A 16614-nucleotide genomic window follows, 5' to 3' on the forward strand; every position below is an offset into this window, starting at 1 on the left:
AATGAGATTCAACTCTGGGAACGGACTGTATGGGAATGGTAATGTAAGGCAGTGTCTGTCACCTTTACATCACCAGTTTGATTTCAGCTCAGGCTGATAATCATTGTAAATCACTGTAACCTGATGGCTGTTTGGTGACCTGAGTGAAGAGAGCTGCCAGCCATAGTTAATTCAACAGATCAATTCTATTCCATATATGCCACTATCACAACTGGGATCAGCGTCAGTGGTAATCTCAGAGAGACCAACAAGTGAACAGTCATGGAAAATGAACTGGCTCCTTTCCTCTTAGAAGGCAGAGTGCAAAGGTCAAGCTTTTGCACTTCCCCTGCCTATAGCATAGACAGAGGACTTCAATCTACAGGGATGTCAATTCTGCAACTTTCAGGACTACACATTCACTTAAAATTAAAGCATGAGATAGTTCTCTGAAAACATCCACTCAATGTGCAGCGGCAGTCAAAAAAGTGAACAGAATGTTGGGAATCATTAAGAAAGGGATAGATAAGAAGACAGAAAATATCATATTGCCCTATATAAATCCATGGTATGCCCACTTCTTGAATACTGCATGCAGATGTAGTTGCCCCATCTCAAAAAAGATATATTGAAATTCGAAAAGGTTCAGAAAAGGGCAACACAAATGATTAGGGGTATGGAGCATCTGCCGTATGAGGAGAGATTAATAAGACTGGGACTTTTCAGTTTGGAAAAAAACACGACTAAGGGGGGCTGTGATAGAGGTCTCCAAAATCATGATTGGTGTGGAGAAAGTAAATAAGGAAGTGTTATTTACTGCTTCTCATAACACAAGAAATGGGGGTCACCAAATTAAACTAAGAGACAGCAGGTTTAAAACAAACAAAAGGAAGTATTTTTTCACAGACGGCAGAGTCAACCTGTGGAACTCCTTGCCAGAGGATGTTGTGAAGGCCAAGAGTATAACAGGGTTCAAAAAGAAACTGGATAAATTCATAGAGGATAGGTCCATCAATGGCTATTAGCCATGATGGGCAATGATGGTGTCTCTAGCTTCTATTTGCCAGAAGCTGGGAATGGATGACAGGGGATGGATCACTTGATGATTACGTGTTCTGTTTATTCCTTCTGGGGCACCTGGCACTGGCCATAGTTAGAAGACAAGAAACTGGGCTAGATGGACCTTTAGTCTGACCCAGTATGGTTGTTCTTATGTTCTTTGCCCCTGCAAGCATCTGAATACTTTAATAAAACTGGTCCTGTGTTCCTTGGCTTCATATACAGAACATAGTATTTTAAGTTTTCCAGTTACAGGAGTTCCAGAAAACATTCCCACTGTCACTGTGACTTGATAAATTCTAAATGATCCTAACACCAAAAGTAGGGAGAAACACAGGAGGTCTGAAAACTGCTTTATAAAAAGTATTTGACAAAGCATGGACTTTCCAACAACATACAAAAGTACAAGAGAACCATATCAGCTAGCTACAAGTTAAGAGACATAACAAAATGCAGTTAATCCATTGGAGAGAAACACTAGTTGGGCTACGTATCAAGGAGAAAGGGTCTCTTTCAGGTTAAATTAGTTAAAAGTGTATTGATTATTTCCATTGCTAGAAGCAAAACAAAACAAACAATATTTTTTGCCAATCTACACAGTTTTGTGTTCCTAACACTTCATCACTAAGATACACCTAGATAAAAAATGTGAAATATTCACAAGAAAATTCAGAATGTAAGTGTGCGTATGTGTGTGACTGGGACAGATCTTCAGCTCCCCTTCTATAAGTTTTGCAGTTCTGAGGCAGTGCACAGCACCTGGAAAGTGCTCTTAATGGGGTATTTTTGATCTTTCAGGCTTAGGGAAACGCCTGTGGGGACTGAACTGGCATAGGTGTCTCTATGCTACCCATCCAGTGCCCCACCTGCCCCCTTACCTCTTTCAAGTTTAGTGGTATGACAGAGTTTTGCAGGGCCGCCTGGGGAGGGGGGCAAGAGGGGCAATTTGCCCCAGGCTCCAGGCCCTGCAGGGACCCCCACAAGAGTTTTTTGGGGGCCCTGGAGCAGGGTCCTTCACTCGCTCAGGGGGCCCTGGAAAACTCTCGTGGGGCCCAGGCCTCCGGAGCTTCTTCTGCTCCGGGTTGTCATCGGTAATTCAGTGGTGGGAGGTCCTTCCGACCCGGGACCCGCTGCCGAAGTGCCCCAAAGACCCATAGCAGAGTGTCCTTCTGGCACTTTGGCGCCGGGTCCCGGGGTGGGGCTTCGCTGGCGGGGGGTCCTTCCGCCCCAGGACCTGCCGCCGAAGACCCCAGGCCCCCTGAATCCTCTGGGTGGCCCTGAGGTCCTGCACTCGAGTGATCTCCAGCTGGCAAAATGCTTCATAGGGGCCACTACTGCCAGAGGGATTTAGAGCTAAAAGTTCAAAGGTATTTAGACACCAAAAGACGCAGATAAGGTGCATAAAAAATCCCATTAGGCACCTATCTGCATCTTTAGGTGCCTGAATACCTTTGAAAATCTAGTCCTTAGCACAACTCTTAGGCTGCTCTAGGTTATGGTGGAACTCAACTGTACTCCACCAGCCTCAGTTTTAGAAGAACAAAGATGTGTCTTAGCGGATGTCTACTCTGGGAACTGGAAGTGTAATTCCCAGCTCAAGGAGACATATGTGTGCTAGCTCTCACTGAGCTACCACACTAAAAAAGTGTGTAGCCATGGCAGCACTGGTAAAGGAATCGCCTAGCCACCCTGAGTACATGCCCATTAAAGACCATAGGCACATACTCAGGATAGCTAGTCCATCCTGCCACTCTCACCATCATGGCTACACTCTGCTTTTAGAATGCAAGCATGTCTCCTTGAGCTGGGAATCACACATCCCAGCTCCAGATTTAGATATACTCTGAGCACCAGTATCATTTAGGTTTGTGCTGAGCAGAGCTTGGCCAGACACCAGTAAAGGCCCCCCCGGTGAACAAGACATTGGTTCCATGTCTGAAATATTCAGAATGAAAAATGAACTAATTTCCAATCAGTGATTTGATAATCTCATATGCTTTCACAGCCAAACTTTTATTCTAACAGAAATGTAAAGGCTGGAGCACATAAGAGGAGACAAGATGACAATATGGAGTATTTTTATTACATAAACGAATATACATACTTGGGAGAAGGGGTAATAGAGAAAAGAAAGAGTTTATTTAATTGTAAGCAACATGTACTGTAGCTTTCTATTACTTACTTGTATAGATGTGTATGACTTTTGGGTCTCCTTTAGTCATGTTATCCGCTGCTAGTGGAACTATTGTGAAGTCATAAAGGGTACCAGGCCGTAATCCCACAATTACAGCATTTTTGTTTTGGGAGGTTTGGTTCCGAGTAGGAGAAATTCCATTCCCATCAGTGTATATCACATATGTGTAATTAGGAGCAGCAGTGTCATTGTTTTCCCACGTTAAGGTCACTTGTTCTGTGCTGATATCTGTGGCCTGGATGTCAGAAACTGGACTCGGCTCTGTTTGGGGAAAACCAAAAACATATACATTTTTAGAGAGAGAGCAGTATTTAGGAAAACGTTTAGGACCTCCCTCCAGCAAAATTCTTAAATATTATTAATAGATATATTGCGAGAAAAGGTACCTTTAAAAAAATGGACATTTCAAATATATGCACTTGTATATATGCTTGTTCTGTTTGGGTGTCCTTCAGTCTTATTATCTGCTGCTAAAGGAAATATTTCAAATGTACAGAAAATACCAGGCTCTAATAATTTAATTACAACATATGTGGTTTGAATGTTTGGTTGGTAGCATAAGAAGTATCATTTTCTGAAATGATGCCAATCCTATGGGTGTACTCAGAAGCTGCAATATCATTGTTTTGTAAGGTTAAATTTAATTTTCTGGTACCAAGATTTATGACTTGAATGTTACAAATTGGGACTGGGAGCCATTGGAGGAAAAATACATTTATTGATACCAGACCAGGAATACTTTTCAAAAAAAGAAACAGTATCTAAGAAAAAAAAATAGTGCTTGTATTTGGCAATATAATTCTGAAAATGCATCTCTGTCCATTTCCTAATTCAGAACAGTCATAAGTCAGTTACAATGCATCATTTGGCTTCTTGTCCATGTTATACATTAGTCACAGTGTTGCAGTCTAACATGGTTTCAGGGAATTTATTGCTGTTATTGCTATGGCAGGAAATGTATTTATTTATCCTTTCCATGGTACAGGGCAAGAGGGCATGTGATGAAATAAAAAATGAGCTTATTAGAATTGCATTTAAAAAACAATTTCTTGTATGCAACATAGTTAACTTGTGGAATCACTGTTAAATAATAAAACAAATAGGTTTGTAAATTTCCAAGAACCGTTTTGACATTTACACAAATAAAACTGTCATTTGTCACAAAATGTGGGATAAAGTTACAATGGGCCCATTGGGCTGGCAGGTCCATATTTTGTTCTTTCCTTTTTCATGGTCCAGAGAATGTGAATTTATTCTACAGCTATAATGAGTTTCTGTTGTTCAACCTGCTCTGAATCCCTATATATCAGTGCAGGTTACTCCACTGTGGAGGACTGGCTAGACTAGCTTGTACATACAGTGTAACAACACAAGAAGGGGGCATTGCATTCATTATACATCAAGAATGTTTATACTTGTACTGAGGTCCACAAGGAGCTGACAGGCAGACCAGTAGAAAGTCTCTGAGTGACAATAAAAGAGAGGAATAAACAAGTGGCAATATCACGCTAGGGGTCTACTATAGACCACTAAATCAGAATGAGGAGGTAAATGAGGCATTTATAGAACAAACAACAGAAATAACCAAAACACAAGTAATGGAAGACTTTAACTACTCAGACATCTGTTGGAAAAGTAACAAGGAAAAATACAAAATATCCTATAAATTCTTGCAATGTACTGGGGACAATTTATCATGTCAGAAGCTGGAGGAAGTAACTGGGGGCAGGGCAACCATTTTAGACTTGTGGCACCTTAGAGATTAACAAATTTATTTAGGCATAAGCTTTCGTGGGCTAGAACCCACTTCATCAGATGTATGAAGTAAAAGATACAGGAGCAGGTATAAATATATGAAAGGATGGGGATTGCTTTACCAAGTGTTAGGTCAATCTAACGAGATAAAACAATTAACAGCAGGATACTAAGGGAGGAAAAATAACTTTTGAAGTGGTAAGAGAATGGCCCATTACAGACAATTGACAAAAAGGTGTGAGTAACAGTAGGGAGAAATTAGTATTGGGGAAATTAAGTTCAGGTTTTGTAATAACCCATCCACTCCCAATCTTTATTCAGGCCTAATCTGATGGTATCTATTTTGCAAATTAATTCCAGTTCTGCAGATTCATGTTGGAGTCTGTTTTTGAAATTTGTTGTTGTTGAAGAATTGCCACTTTGATGTCTGTTATTGAGTGACCAGAAAGATTGAAGTGTTCTCCTGCTGGTTTTTGAATGTTATGATTCCTGATGTCAGATTTGTGTCCATTTATTCTTTTGTGTAGAGACTGTTCGGTTTGGCCACTGTACATGGCAGAGGGGCATTGCTGGCACATATCACATTGGTAGATGTGCAGGTGAACAAGCCCCAGATGGCATAGCTGATGTGATTAGGTCCTATGATGGTGTCCCTTGAACAGATATGTGGACAGAGTTGGCACCGGGGTTTGTAGCAGGGTTTGGTTCCTGGGTTGGTGTTTTTGTTGTGTGGTGTGTAGTTGCTGGTGAGTATTTGCTTCAGGTTGGGGGCTGTCTGTAAGTGAGTAGTGCCCTGTCTCCCAAGGTCTGTGAGAGTGAGGGATCATCCTTTAGGATAGGTTGTAGATCCTTGATGATGTGCTGGAGAGGTTTTAGTTGGGGGCTGTAGGTGGCAGCTAGTGGTGTTCTGTAACCTTCTTTGTTGGGCCTGTCTTGTAGTAGGTGACCTGACCTAACCTAACTACTGACTTAACACTTGGTAAAGCAACCTCCATCCTTTCATGTATTGATACCTGCTCCTGTATCTTTTACTTCATACATCCGATGAAGTGGGTTCTAGCCCACGAAAGCGTATTCCCAAATACATTTGTTAGTCTCTAAGGTGCCACAAGGACGCCTTGGTTTTTTGGTTTGTTTTTTTCTGCTGATATAGACTAACACGGCTAACACTGAAACCTGTTATTTTAGACTTGAAACTGAACAGCAGAGAGGAATTGGTTGGGAATCTGAAGGTAGAAGACTGAAAGTCATCTTCAAATGATAGATTTCATGATTCTAAAGAAAAGGAGGAGAGAGCAGCAGAAAAAGGACAATGGACTTCAAAAAACAAATTTTTACTCACTCAGAGAACTGGTAGGTTAGGCCCCATGGAAAGAAAATCTAAGGGAAAAAAGGAGCTCAGGAGAGCTGGCAGTTTCTCAAAGAGAAAAGATTAAAGATGCAACAGCAAAAGTATCCTGATGTGAAGGAAAGATAGGAAGAAAAGTAAGATACTGATAGGGCTCCATCACGAGCCCTTTAATGAGCTGAAAATCATAAAGGAATGCTACAAAAAGTGAAAACATGACCAAATTACTGAGGATAAGTACAAAAGAATAGCATGAGCATGTAGGAGAGAAATCCAAAAGGCTAAGGAATTCGGTGAGTTACACTTAGAAAGAGATATAAAAGGCGATAAGAAGACATTCTATAAATAAATTATAGCAAGAGAAAGACAAAGGAAAAGGTAGGCCCACTATTTAGCAGGGTAGGAGAGATAACAGACTACATAAAGTATCAGAGGGGTAGCCGTGTTAGTCTGGATCTGTAAAAGCAGCAAAGAATCCTGTGGCACCTTATAGACTAACAGACGTTTTGGAGCATGAGCTTTCGTGGGTGAATACCCACTTCTTCAGATGCATGAAGTGGGTATTCACCCACGAAAGCTCATGCTCCAAAACGTCTGTTAGTCTATAAGGTGCCACAGGATTCTTTGAGACTACATAAAGAAGGTTGAGAAGTTAACGTCTAACTTTGCTTCAGTCTTCACTAAAATGATAATATTGTTTTAAGCATCTTGTCACAATTTAACACTAAGGGGGAGGAATAGAAACCAGACTAGGGAAAGAACAAGTTAAAGATATTTGAATAATTTAGATGTATTCAAGTTGGCTGGGCCTAACAAAATTCAGACTAGGGTATTTAAGGGACTAGCTGAAGCAATCTTGGAACCATTAGTGATTATCTTCAAGAGCTCATGAAAGATGGACTAGAGAATGGCAAAATAAAGTGCCTATCTTTAAAAAGGGGAACAAAGAAGACCTGGGGAATTATAGATCAGTTAGTCTGACTTTAATACCTGTAAAGATATACATTACTAAACAATAAATTTGTACACATCTAGAGGATAATAGGATAAAAGGTAATAGCCAACATGGATTTGTCGCGAACAGATCACGCTAAATCAACCTAATTAACTTCTTTCAATGGGTTACTGGTCTAAGGAATTGGCGGGGGAGAGGGGAGGAATACAGTAGACATAATACATGTTGCTTTGTGTAAGACTTTTGACACAGTCCCAGAGGGTAGTCTCATAAGCAAACTAGGAAATGCGTTGTCTAGATTAATTTACTATAAGATGGGCACACAACTGGTTGAAGGACCAGTTAAACAGCAGTTATTAATGGTTTGCTGTGAAGATGAGAGGACATATCTAGTGAGGGCCCATAAGACTGTCCTGGGTTTGGTGGTATTCAACATTTTAATTAATGACTTGGATGACTGGAGTGGAGAGTATGCTGATAAAATCTGTGGATGACACTGGGACACAGAGTCCCATTGATGCCTTCTGACAAAGGGTTCAATGTTGTGTACCAGCAACTCTTAATTGGCCTGCAAGTCACTACGTCTAACACACTGCCTTCAGAGTATTTATGCATACAGAATATCACATGAGGTCTTAAATGAAAGCCAGGATCATGATGACCATTTTTAGTTTATGAGATGTATGTGTAAATGATATTTAAAGAGTTGTATATATACACTGAAAATATGTTTTGAAATCTGTCACTCATCAAACAGAAAAAACAGATTTCTTCCAGCCAGGAAGTAAGATGTGTACCTCTCTATCAAATGTAAACTAAGCATTGTAAGCCGACACAAGAGGTTGGACAAACCCCTGTGAGAGATGGTCTAGGTATACTTGGTTCAGCCTCAGCACCAGGGGCTGGACTAGATGACCTCATCAGGTCCCTTCCAGCCCTACAATTCTATGATTCTATAAAACTGATTTTGAGCCTTCAGTCTGTGTGTACTATCAGCTATTTTCATAGAGCTTGATCCAAAGTCCAGTGAAGTCAGAGGACAGACTCTCATGAATTTCAACAGGCCTTGGATCAGACTTTTAGGGGTCAATACACAGAAGGAGCTAGATGCCTAAGTCCCTATTTTACATTTCCAAGTCCCAGTTTTGGTTCCCTTATGATGCACAAAACTCCTGCCCAACCCCTGTACGTGCCCAAACTTTCAAGGTAATAGTTCCCTAGGCACCTAAGTTTCTGTTTCTGAGCATGCACACTGCTGCCCCCCTCTAGCTGTCCAGGTACTTAGCCCTTCCTAAGTCCCAGTGATTCACAAACCAGGAGAAGATAGACATTTGGCGGCCCAAGTCACATGCAGGGCCTGATGTTCTGAGGTTGCCTACTGCATTAGATCCTGTTCAAAACCCAAAGGAGGCAGCAGCAGAGCCCACCTTACAACTTTTAGCATAGTGATTAGAGGACTCACCAGGCATGTGGGAGACCCAGGTCCAATTCCCCCTGGTCAGGGAAAGTGGGAGAAAGGATTTGAATAGGGGTATCCGACACTTCTCAGGAGCAATGCTCCAGGTCACTAAGCTGTGGGATATTCTGATATGGGGCTGGACTCTGGATCTCCCAGGTGGGTGCTCTAATCACTAGACTACAGAAACATATGCGCGCTGTCTCTCTGACCCAATGACTATAAGTATTTATTCCCAATGGGACAGTCATTAGGCGAGAGAACTGTGGGACCAGCTCAACTTCATGTGCAAGGTCTGTCATGCTAAGCGTGACTATCTTTCAAGAGTTCTTAAGGTGAATAATATTGACGTTGTTGCTCTACAAGAAACACATGCTGCAGTTATAAGCAAGCTGCAAGATACAAAATTCATGACTATGACAAAGTACGGTCTCACAGATGTCTCCATCCTGGAGGAATCCAAGACCATGTGAAATTCTATTGCTGTAATAAGAATTGTACAACTTGACCATAACAAACATCTTCTGTACTCCACACTATCATAGATTAATCAGGATTTTCAGTAAGACACAAACTGCTCCTGCCATCATCACTATAACCACTGTAAGATCAGAGTTACTATACGCAGATTTACTATATGCTAAAAAAATCTTTATTTGATATTGCTAATGAAGAAACTTGGTTGGGTAGATTATTTTAAAAAATCAGTGTTATTCTAGGACAGGGGTAGGCAATGTATGGCACGTGTACCGAAGGCGGCACATAAGCTGATTTTCAGTGGCACTCACACTGCCAGGGGCCTGGTCACCGGTCCGAGGGGCTCTGCATTTTAATTTAATTTTAAATGAAGCTTCTTAAATATTTTAAAAACCTTATTTACTTTATATACAACAATAGTTTTGTTTATATATTATAGACTTATAGAAAGAGCCCTTCTGAAAACGTTAAAATGTGTGACTGGCATGCAAAACCTTAAATTAGAGTGCATAAATGAAGACTTGGCAAACCACTTCTGAAAGGTTGCCAACCCCTGCTCTAGGACATATCCCTTTTTTCTTTCATCACTATCTCCACATCTAGTCTATGTCATTTTAGGGTATATGTCTACACTGCAATCAGAGGTGTGATTGCAGCATGCATAAACATACTCACAGTAGCACAGCTAAAAATAGCAGTGTAGATGCAGGGGCACAGGCTTCAGCCTGGGCTAGAAATACATAGTTGGGGTCCCTTATAACACACACACACACACACACACACACACACACACACACACACACACACACACACACACACACACACACACACACACACACACCTTTAGCCATGCTAGAATGGGTACATCTGCCTGAGTACAATCACACCTCAGACTGCAGTTTGGACATACCCTGAGAGTTTATTCATGAAGCCACCCCTTCTGATCATTCTGACCTTTTCCCATTAAGTTGTTTCCCTGAGGAGAAACATTCTAGTTGTGTTTGCCACTGGTGGCTCTCTCTTGTTTAAACCAGTTTTGAGCATAAGGAGATTCCCCTTTCTCTCCTTCAAAGTTACAGGATATGTGATCGTGCATTGTCAAGGACTTTCACTCCGAAGAGCCTATCTCAAAGGGACAATGTTTTGTTCAGATATCAGCATCTCACTTAAGTCACAAACATGGCCAAGTCTAGTTCTGGAAACCCACGATTGGTTAAAATGACTAAGTTTGTTCACTGACTGCAACAAAATCCAAGATACAGTGGTGTATCTAGTTATTTGCAACTAGTTATCTATCTTTTGTGTATTGTTTTGCTTGTGCTGTAAAATAATTGCTGTACAGTGCAAGCAAAACAATACACAAAAGGCAATGGTCATTATTAATTTAACAAACAATACACCTAATTTTAGACTCAATTTGACCCTCTAACTCCTAGCACAATGGGGTCCTGGTCTATGACTAGGGCGCATAGATCCATAGTAATACAAATAATAAATACTAATCAGCCACTCTGCAAACCCCTTCCTTTCGTTTTTTGAAAGCCTCATAACAAAGCCCAGCAGCTACCTACCTCTTCAGAGCACTTCTGAACCCCAGCCATGGCAGATTTCAGTGTGTGTGCATACTTGGACAATGTACTCAAGTGTATCGTGTGTGTGTGCATGCATTCTACTCTCTCCTTATAAATACGCTGAAGTATTTCAGCTTTCTCTGGGTTTTAAAGAATACATTAATTTACTCCTGAATTCTCTTCTCTCTTCAGTCTTTCACTATGTTATTCTAAATATGGTAACACACCTAAATACACTCGCCCACATTTTCAAAAGTAACTAGTGATGTGGGATGCTGTAGTGGGGTGGCCACCCTGCTCCTGCCCGGAGGGGTTAAAACAGCCCTGGAGAGGGCTACATCTGAGAAAAGAAAGGCTGATTGGGGAAGCAGACATAGGTGAGGCCACTCCCCAATCAGGCCACGGCTAGCCCTATAAGAGGGCTGAGGGCCAGAGGCTGAAAAGGCACTCTTCCTCTAGCTTCTTGAGGGAGAAGGACCTGGCTGCCTAGAAGCTGAGGAGGGTACCTAGGGTGGAGCAGTGCTGGGGAAGGGCAGAGGGAGCTGGGGAGCTCCAGCCTAGCAAAGCCCCAGACTGCAGGCCGAGTTAAGGGCCCACAAAGGGTACTGCGGCTACAGAGGGGCAGCCCAGAGACAGGCAGAGGCAGCTGGTCCAACTTCCCTTGATGAGTGGTTTACAGACTGCAGTCTGCCCCAGGGAGCGGGGGCTAGACGATGACTGACACTAGCCACTGAGGAGAGGTGGGGATAGAGGGTGAGGGTACCTCTGAGAGGGAAGATCCAGAGTGAGGGAGTACTGCAATGGGCAGAACCCTTGAGAAAAGGGCACTAGGGTCTCGGAAGGACACTGGGGCCAACGGCAGGCGAGGCATCAGCCAGCAGAGGGCCCTCTGGGCTGGAAAGGGCTAATTCCCTGGATGACCAGCAGGAGGCGCTGTTCTGGTGAGTCATCGCCCTGCCACAGACACCTCAACTTTTGAGTGTCCTACTGGAGACTTCTGAAAATTAGGCCATTTTATGGTAAGCACCAACTTTTGGAAAATCGGGCATGACCAAGATGTTGATAATGCAAAAATTGTGGCCACAAGAATCACCAGTCACTTTTGAAAATTTAGGATGTTCAGAAGCTTAAAAAAAAAAAGCTTCAGATTGGATAGTTACGCTTTACTTAAAATTCAAAGGATACTGGAAAGTGCTTCTTAATAGAGAAGCTGAGGTGAGAATACTGATTGGCAGAGTGCGAATTCAGAAACAGTTATATGTGGCTGAATGACTTACTTGTATATATCAACGTCGAATTTGGGTCTCCTTCAGTCTTGTTATCTGCTGCGCATGGAAATATTGTGAATTGGTAAAATGTACCAGGATTTAAGCCTGTAATTACAGCTTTTGTGGTATTGGACATCATGTTCCTAGTAGATGAAGTTTCATTTGCAATGAGTATCCTGTAACTGTACTCAGAAGCAGCAGCATCTTTGTTTTCCCATGTTAAAGATACTTCATGTGTACTGACATTGGAAACCTCGATGTTAAACACTGGAGTGGGCACTGTTGAAGACAAGAGACAATTATTTGTTGAGGAACAGCAGTTGTGGGCTGGCTGTACTAGCCTTACACTCTTAACTCCGAAGTATTAGCAGTGGAGTTGACATTTCCAACCCCCTGCGTTCCATAGGAATTGCCACACTGGGCTGTCCGGTCCAGTAGATCTATCGAAGTCTGATATCCCAATTTATCATGAAATTTTAGATGGGCCATGTGTGGGGGCAGTGAAATTGACCCTTAAAGAAGATATTACTTACTCTCTATTCCCAGCAGCCCCATGTACTGCTGCCTGAAAAATAAATAAATTAGAGCCCAAGCTAATTATAAACACACCTAGGCTTTAGATTTCTTTTCATCTCCCCATGAATGTTCCAGATTAAAGTTACAAGCTCCTGAATTCAAAAGTACATGAATGTGTATTAAATTAAGAAGCCCAGGTAAACAGACAGATCTCTAAAGTTCAGAATACATATTCAGCTGGAAGGATTGTGTGCGACTCAGTCACTTTCTTATATAGATGTTTGTGGCTTTAGGGACTCCTTCAGTCTTATTTTCCACTGCTAGTGGAAATATTGCCAAGCTGTAAAAGGCTTCTGCCCTAAGTTCTAAGTCAACGATTACATCACATGGTTTTCAAGGTCTGGTTCCCAATAGGTCAGGTTTTATTTTTAATATATATCCTGTAACTGTATGTAAAAGTTAATTCATGTGCACTGACATTTGTAACCCGGATGTTAAAAACTGGACTGGGCTCTGTTTAAGAAACAGAAAGAGGTTGTTTATCTTTAGCATGGAAGAAAGAATTGCATCAAGAAAAAAATGTAATAGTAGAAAATGTTAAGAGTTTGTATACTGAGATTGAACTCTGGGAAGGGATTGTATGGAAATGGTAATGTAGGCAGTGCCTGTCACCTTTACATCACCCGTTTGATTTCAGCTCAGGTTCATGATTGTAAACCACTGTAGCCTGCTGGCTGTTTGGTGTTTGGTGACCTGCATGAAAAAAGAGTTGCTAGCCATAGTCCATTTATCTACAGATCAAGTCTATACCATATAAACCACTATCACAACTGGAATCTTTGTTGGTTCAGAGAGACCAACAAGTGAACAATGGAAAATGAACTGGCTCCTTTCCCCTTAGACGATAGAGTGCAAAGGTCAAGGTTGAAGCTTATTGAGAAGGGAGAATTTTGCATTTCTGATGCCTATAACATAGACCAGGGGTCTCAAACTCTCGGCTCGCGGGCCATCTGCGGCCCACAAACCTCCTCAATGTGGCTTGCGGGGCTCCAGCAGTTTGGGTGCCGGGTCCCTCCTTTGGCCCCACCTGCCACCCCCAGGTGCTCCCCTCTCAGGTGATTTACGATGGCCCAGAGCCCCGGCAGTGCGGCGGAGCTGAGCAGCATCTGCATGCTCACTCCACGTATCTGCTGGCCCCTCGCTGCATCCCTGGGGCGGGGCTGTGCATCCACACGCTGCCCCTGTGCCCAATCGGAAACTGCAGGGGCGGTGGCTTGGGGCAGCAGTGTGCGGAGGCCCCTCGGCCCGCCCTGCCTTGGACCCCCAGGTAAGTGCCGCACCACCCACCCCCTCCCAAAGCCTGCCCCCCCTTCCCACACCCCCTCTCTCTGCCTCAAACTCCCTCTCAGAACCTGCACCCCACATCTTTCCCACATACTCCCTCCCACCCCAAACTCCCTCCCTGAGACTGCACCCCCTCCCTACATCCCCCAGATCCCAAACTCCCTCCCAGAGCCTGTACCCCTCTTCCCACACCCTCCTCCCACTCCCAAACTCCCTCCCAGAGCCTGCACCCCTCCCAGAGCCTGCAACCCCATCTCCTGCCCAGCCCAGAGCCTGCACCCAGCACCCGAACTCCATCCCCGCCAGACCCTCTCCCCCACCCAAACTCCCTCCCAGAGATTAACCTCTCACTCCTTCTGCACCCAAACATTCTCCCAGAGCGTGCACCCCAATCCCCTACTCCAGACCTCCTCCCCCACCCAAACTCCCTCCCAGACCCTTAGGCAGGTGGAAAGCAAAGTTTTTTGGGGGTGCAGAGTTTGGGGGGTGCGGGTTCTGGGCAGCATGAGTGACATTATTGGCCTGCTGGGGGGATTTGAGGACTGGCATTGGCTTACGGTAAATTGAGTTTGAGACCCCTGGCATAGACAGAGGACTTCACAAGGATGTCAATTCTGCAAATTTCAGAAGCACACATTCAGTTAAAATTAAAGCATATCATCACTGGACCAGACTAAAATTAAAAGATTAGATCCTCAGCCCTTTGGGCTGCTCCAGCCTTCCCATTTCCTACTACTGCTACAATGTAAGGGAAATGTCACGACTGGAAAGGTGGGTCTGATGAGAGTTACATTGGGTGCCATTTCAGCTCCCAGCAGGCTCATGTTCAAGAAAACAGAAAGGTGGTTGAAGGCTACCTTTCCTGCACACATCATCTCTAATTGTACCAAGCATCAGCACAGCACAGCTCACGAAACCTAACAGCATATCCCTGAATCTTACTTAATTCCTATCTTAACGTACTGAGGAATGAATAGATTTGCTTAGCTGCCTTTTTTTAAAATTTTTTAATACTCTGCATTTTCTTCTATACTGCAATTCATACAGATTTAGGTGTGTAGGGCTCTACAGAAGTCATCCATTTATAACTGAAGCATATCCCTTATAGATTTTTAACTACTAGGATTTTCAAAAGGCCAGGAAGGTCACACCAGAACTTCATTAAACAGGGTACAGCATGCCAGAAGTCAGGTTTGTTTGTTTAAAAAAGAAATGAAATTACTGACAGTACCAGTAAACATTTCCTACTTAACTCTTTATTCTTAGTTGTCCTGGACAAAACCAAAGCTTTGCTCATCTGGGATACAATTGCCAATGAAACTCATATTTCAGATGGTCTACTGGATTTTATTACTTGAATTTAAGTTACTTTGAATGTCCTTTTTTTGGGTGAAATCCTGGCTCCACTGAAGTCAATGGAGTTAGGTGTTCAACAAAACATCAAAGAGAAAGTATTAGATATTCAAATATTCACATTCTTTGAATGGATGCACTACAATGATAGCATGATTTTAATACAGATTAAAAAAGTACTTAGTCTCCAAAATCACCAGGGACTTCTAAAATATTTAGATAAATAAGTAAGATAAATTTGGTGGTTTGAGGTTTTTTGTTTAATTTACACAGTGCTTTAAAATTACTGATAAATTAACCAAAAGAAAACTGAATTTACCTTACAAAAAATTAAGAAAATAGGACAAACAGGACTCTTGAATCACAGCTTATGTGCAACAGCAAGCTGTGCAAGCAGGGCCGGCTTTAGGAAGCGCGGGGCCCAATTCGAACATTTTTGGCGGGGCCCTGGCAGGGATGACTTAAAAAAAAAAGTGGAAAAAAAAGCCTTTCATTTCTTTCATGTATTATTTACTTTCCATAACTATATAAATAATAAAATTATATATTATGTACATTGCATCATATATGCTGTTGATTGGTTATTAATGACTGCCGTTTCACATGTGTGGGTCCCAGCTGCTCCCTGCCCCCCCCACTGAAGCAGGTGTGCAGGGTTACTGTCCTGGAACCGCAGGCCAGCAGTGGACATGGGGCTGGCTGGAGGCAGGGCAGGGGCTGACTGGAGGTAGGGTCTGGCTGCAGGCAGGGCAAGGGGTGCGGGGCTGGTTGGAGATAGGGGGTGTGTGGGGCGGGCTGGCTTCAGGCAGGGCCGCGGGGGGATGCAGCAGGGGTTGGCAGGGCTGGAGACAGAGGAGTGCGAGACTGGCTGGCTTCAGGCAGGGGGCTGCAGCAGGGGTTGCTGGAGACACAGCAGGATGTGCAGGGCTGGTGCGGGCAGCAGTGTGTGTGGGGCTGGCTGGCTTTGGACAGGGCCACAGGGGTGTGTGGCAGGGGTTGACTGGAGACATGGCAGGGGTTTTTTGACAGGGGCTGGCTGTGGGCACAGGGTGCACAGCTGGCTGCAGGCAGGGGGAGCAGGGCTGGTATGGGCAGGGCAGGGGGTGCAGCAGAGGCAGCTGGAGCCCCAGCCCTTTAAATAGCCCCCAAGCTCCCTGCTATCCCGGGGCTTTGGGGGCTATTTAAAGGGCCAGGGGCTCCCCAGCTTCTACCCTGCCCTGGACCTTTTAAATAGCCGTGGGAGCCCTGGGGAATGCAGGGAGGTGGCGGGGCTCTGGCAGCTATTTAAAGGACCAGGGTGGCAGAGGCAGCTGGAGCCCTGGCCCTTTAAATAGCCCTA

At 43.5% G+C, this 16614-nt stretch overlaps 1 protein-coding gene across 1 annotated transcript in view; it reads right to left on the minus strand.

The window, feature by feature from the left end:
• Window positions 1-16614, minus strand: part of PTPRJ (protein tyrosine phosphatase receptor type J) — a 145100-nt gene that overhangs the window by 40219 nt on the left and 88267 nt on the right. The window contains exons 4-5 of the mRNA XM_050953783.1: window positions 12072-12341; window positions 3221-3493 (exon numbers count right to left, since the gene is read on the minus strand). Of these exons, the coding sequence (XP_050809740.1) occupies window positions 3221-3493; window positions 12072-12341 (543 nt within the window). The remainder of the gene's footprint in view (window positions 1-3220; window positions 3494-12071; window positions 12342-16614) is intronic.

This window comes from Gopherus flavomarginatus, chromosome 5, assembly GCF_025201925.1.
Source record: "Gopherus flavomarginatus isolate rGopFla2 chromosome 5, rGopFla2.mat.asm, whole genome shotgun sequence".
NCBI lineage: Eukaryota > Metazoa > Chordata > Testudines > Testudinidae > Gopherus > Gopherus flavomarginatus.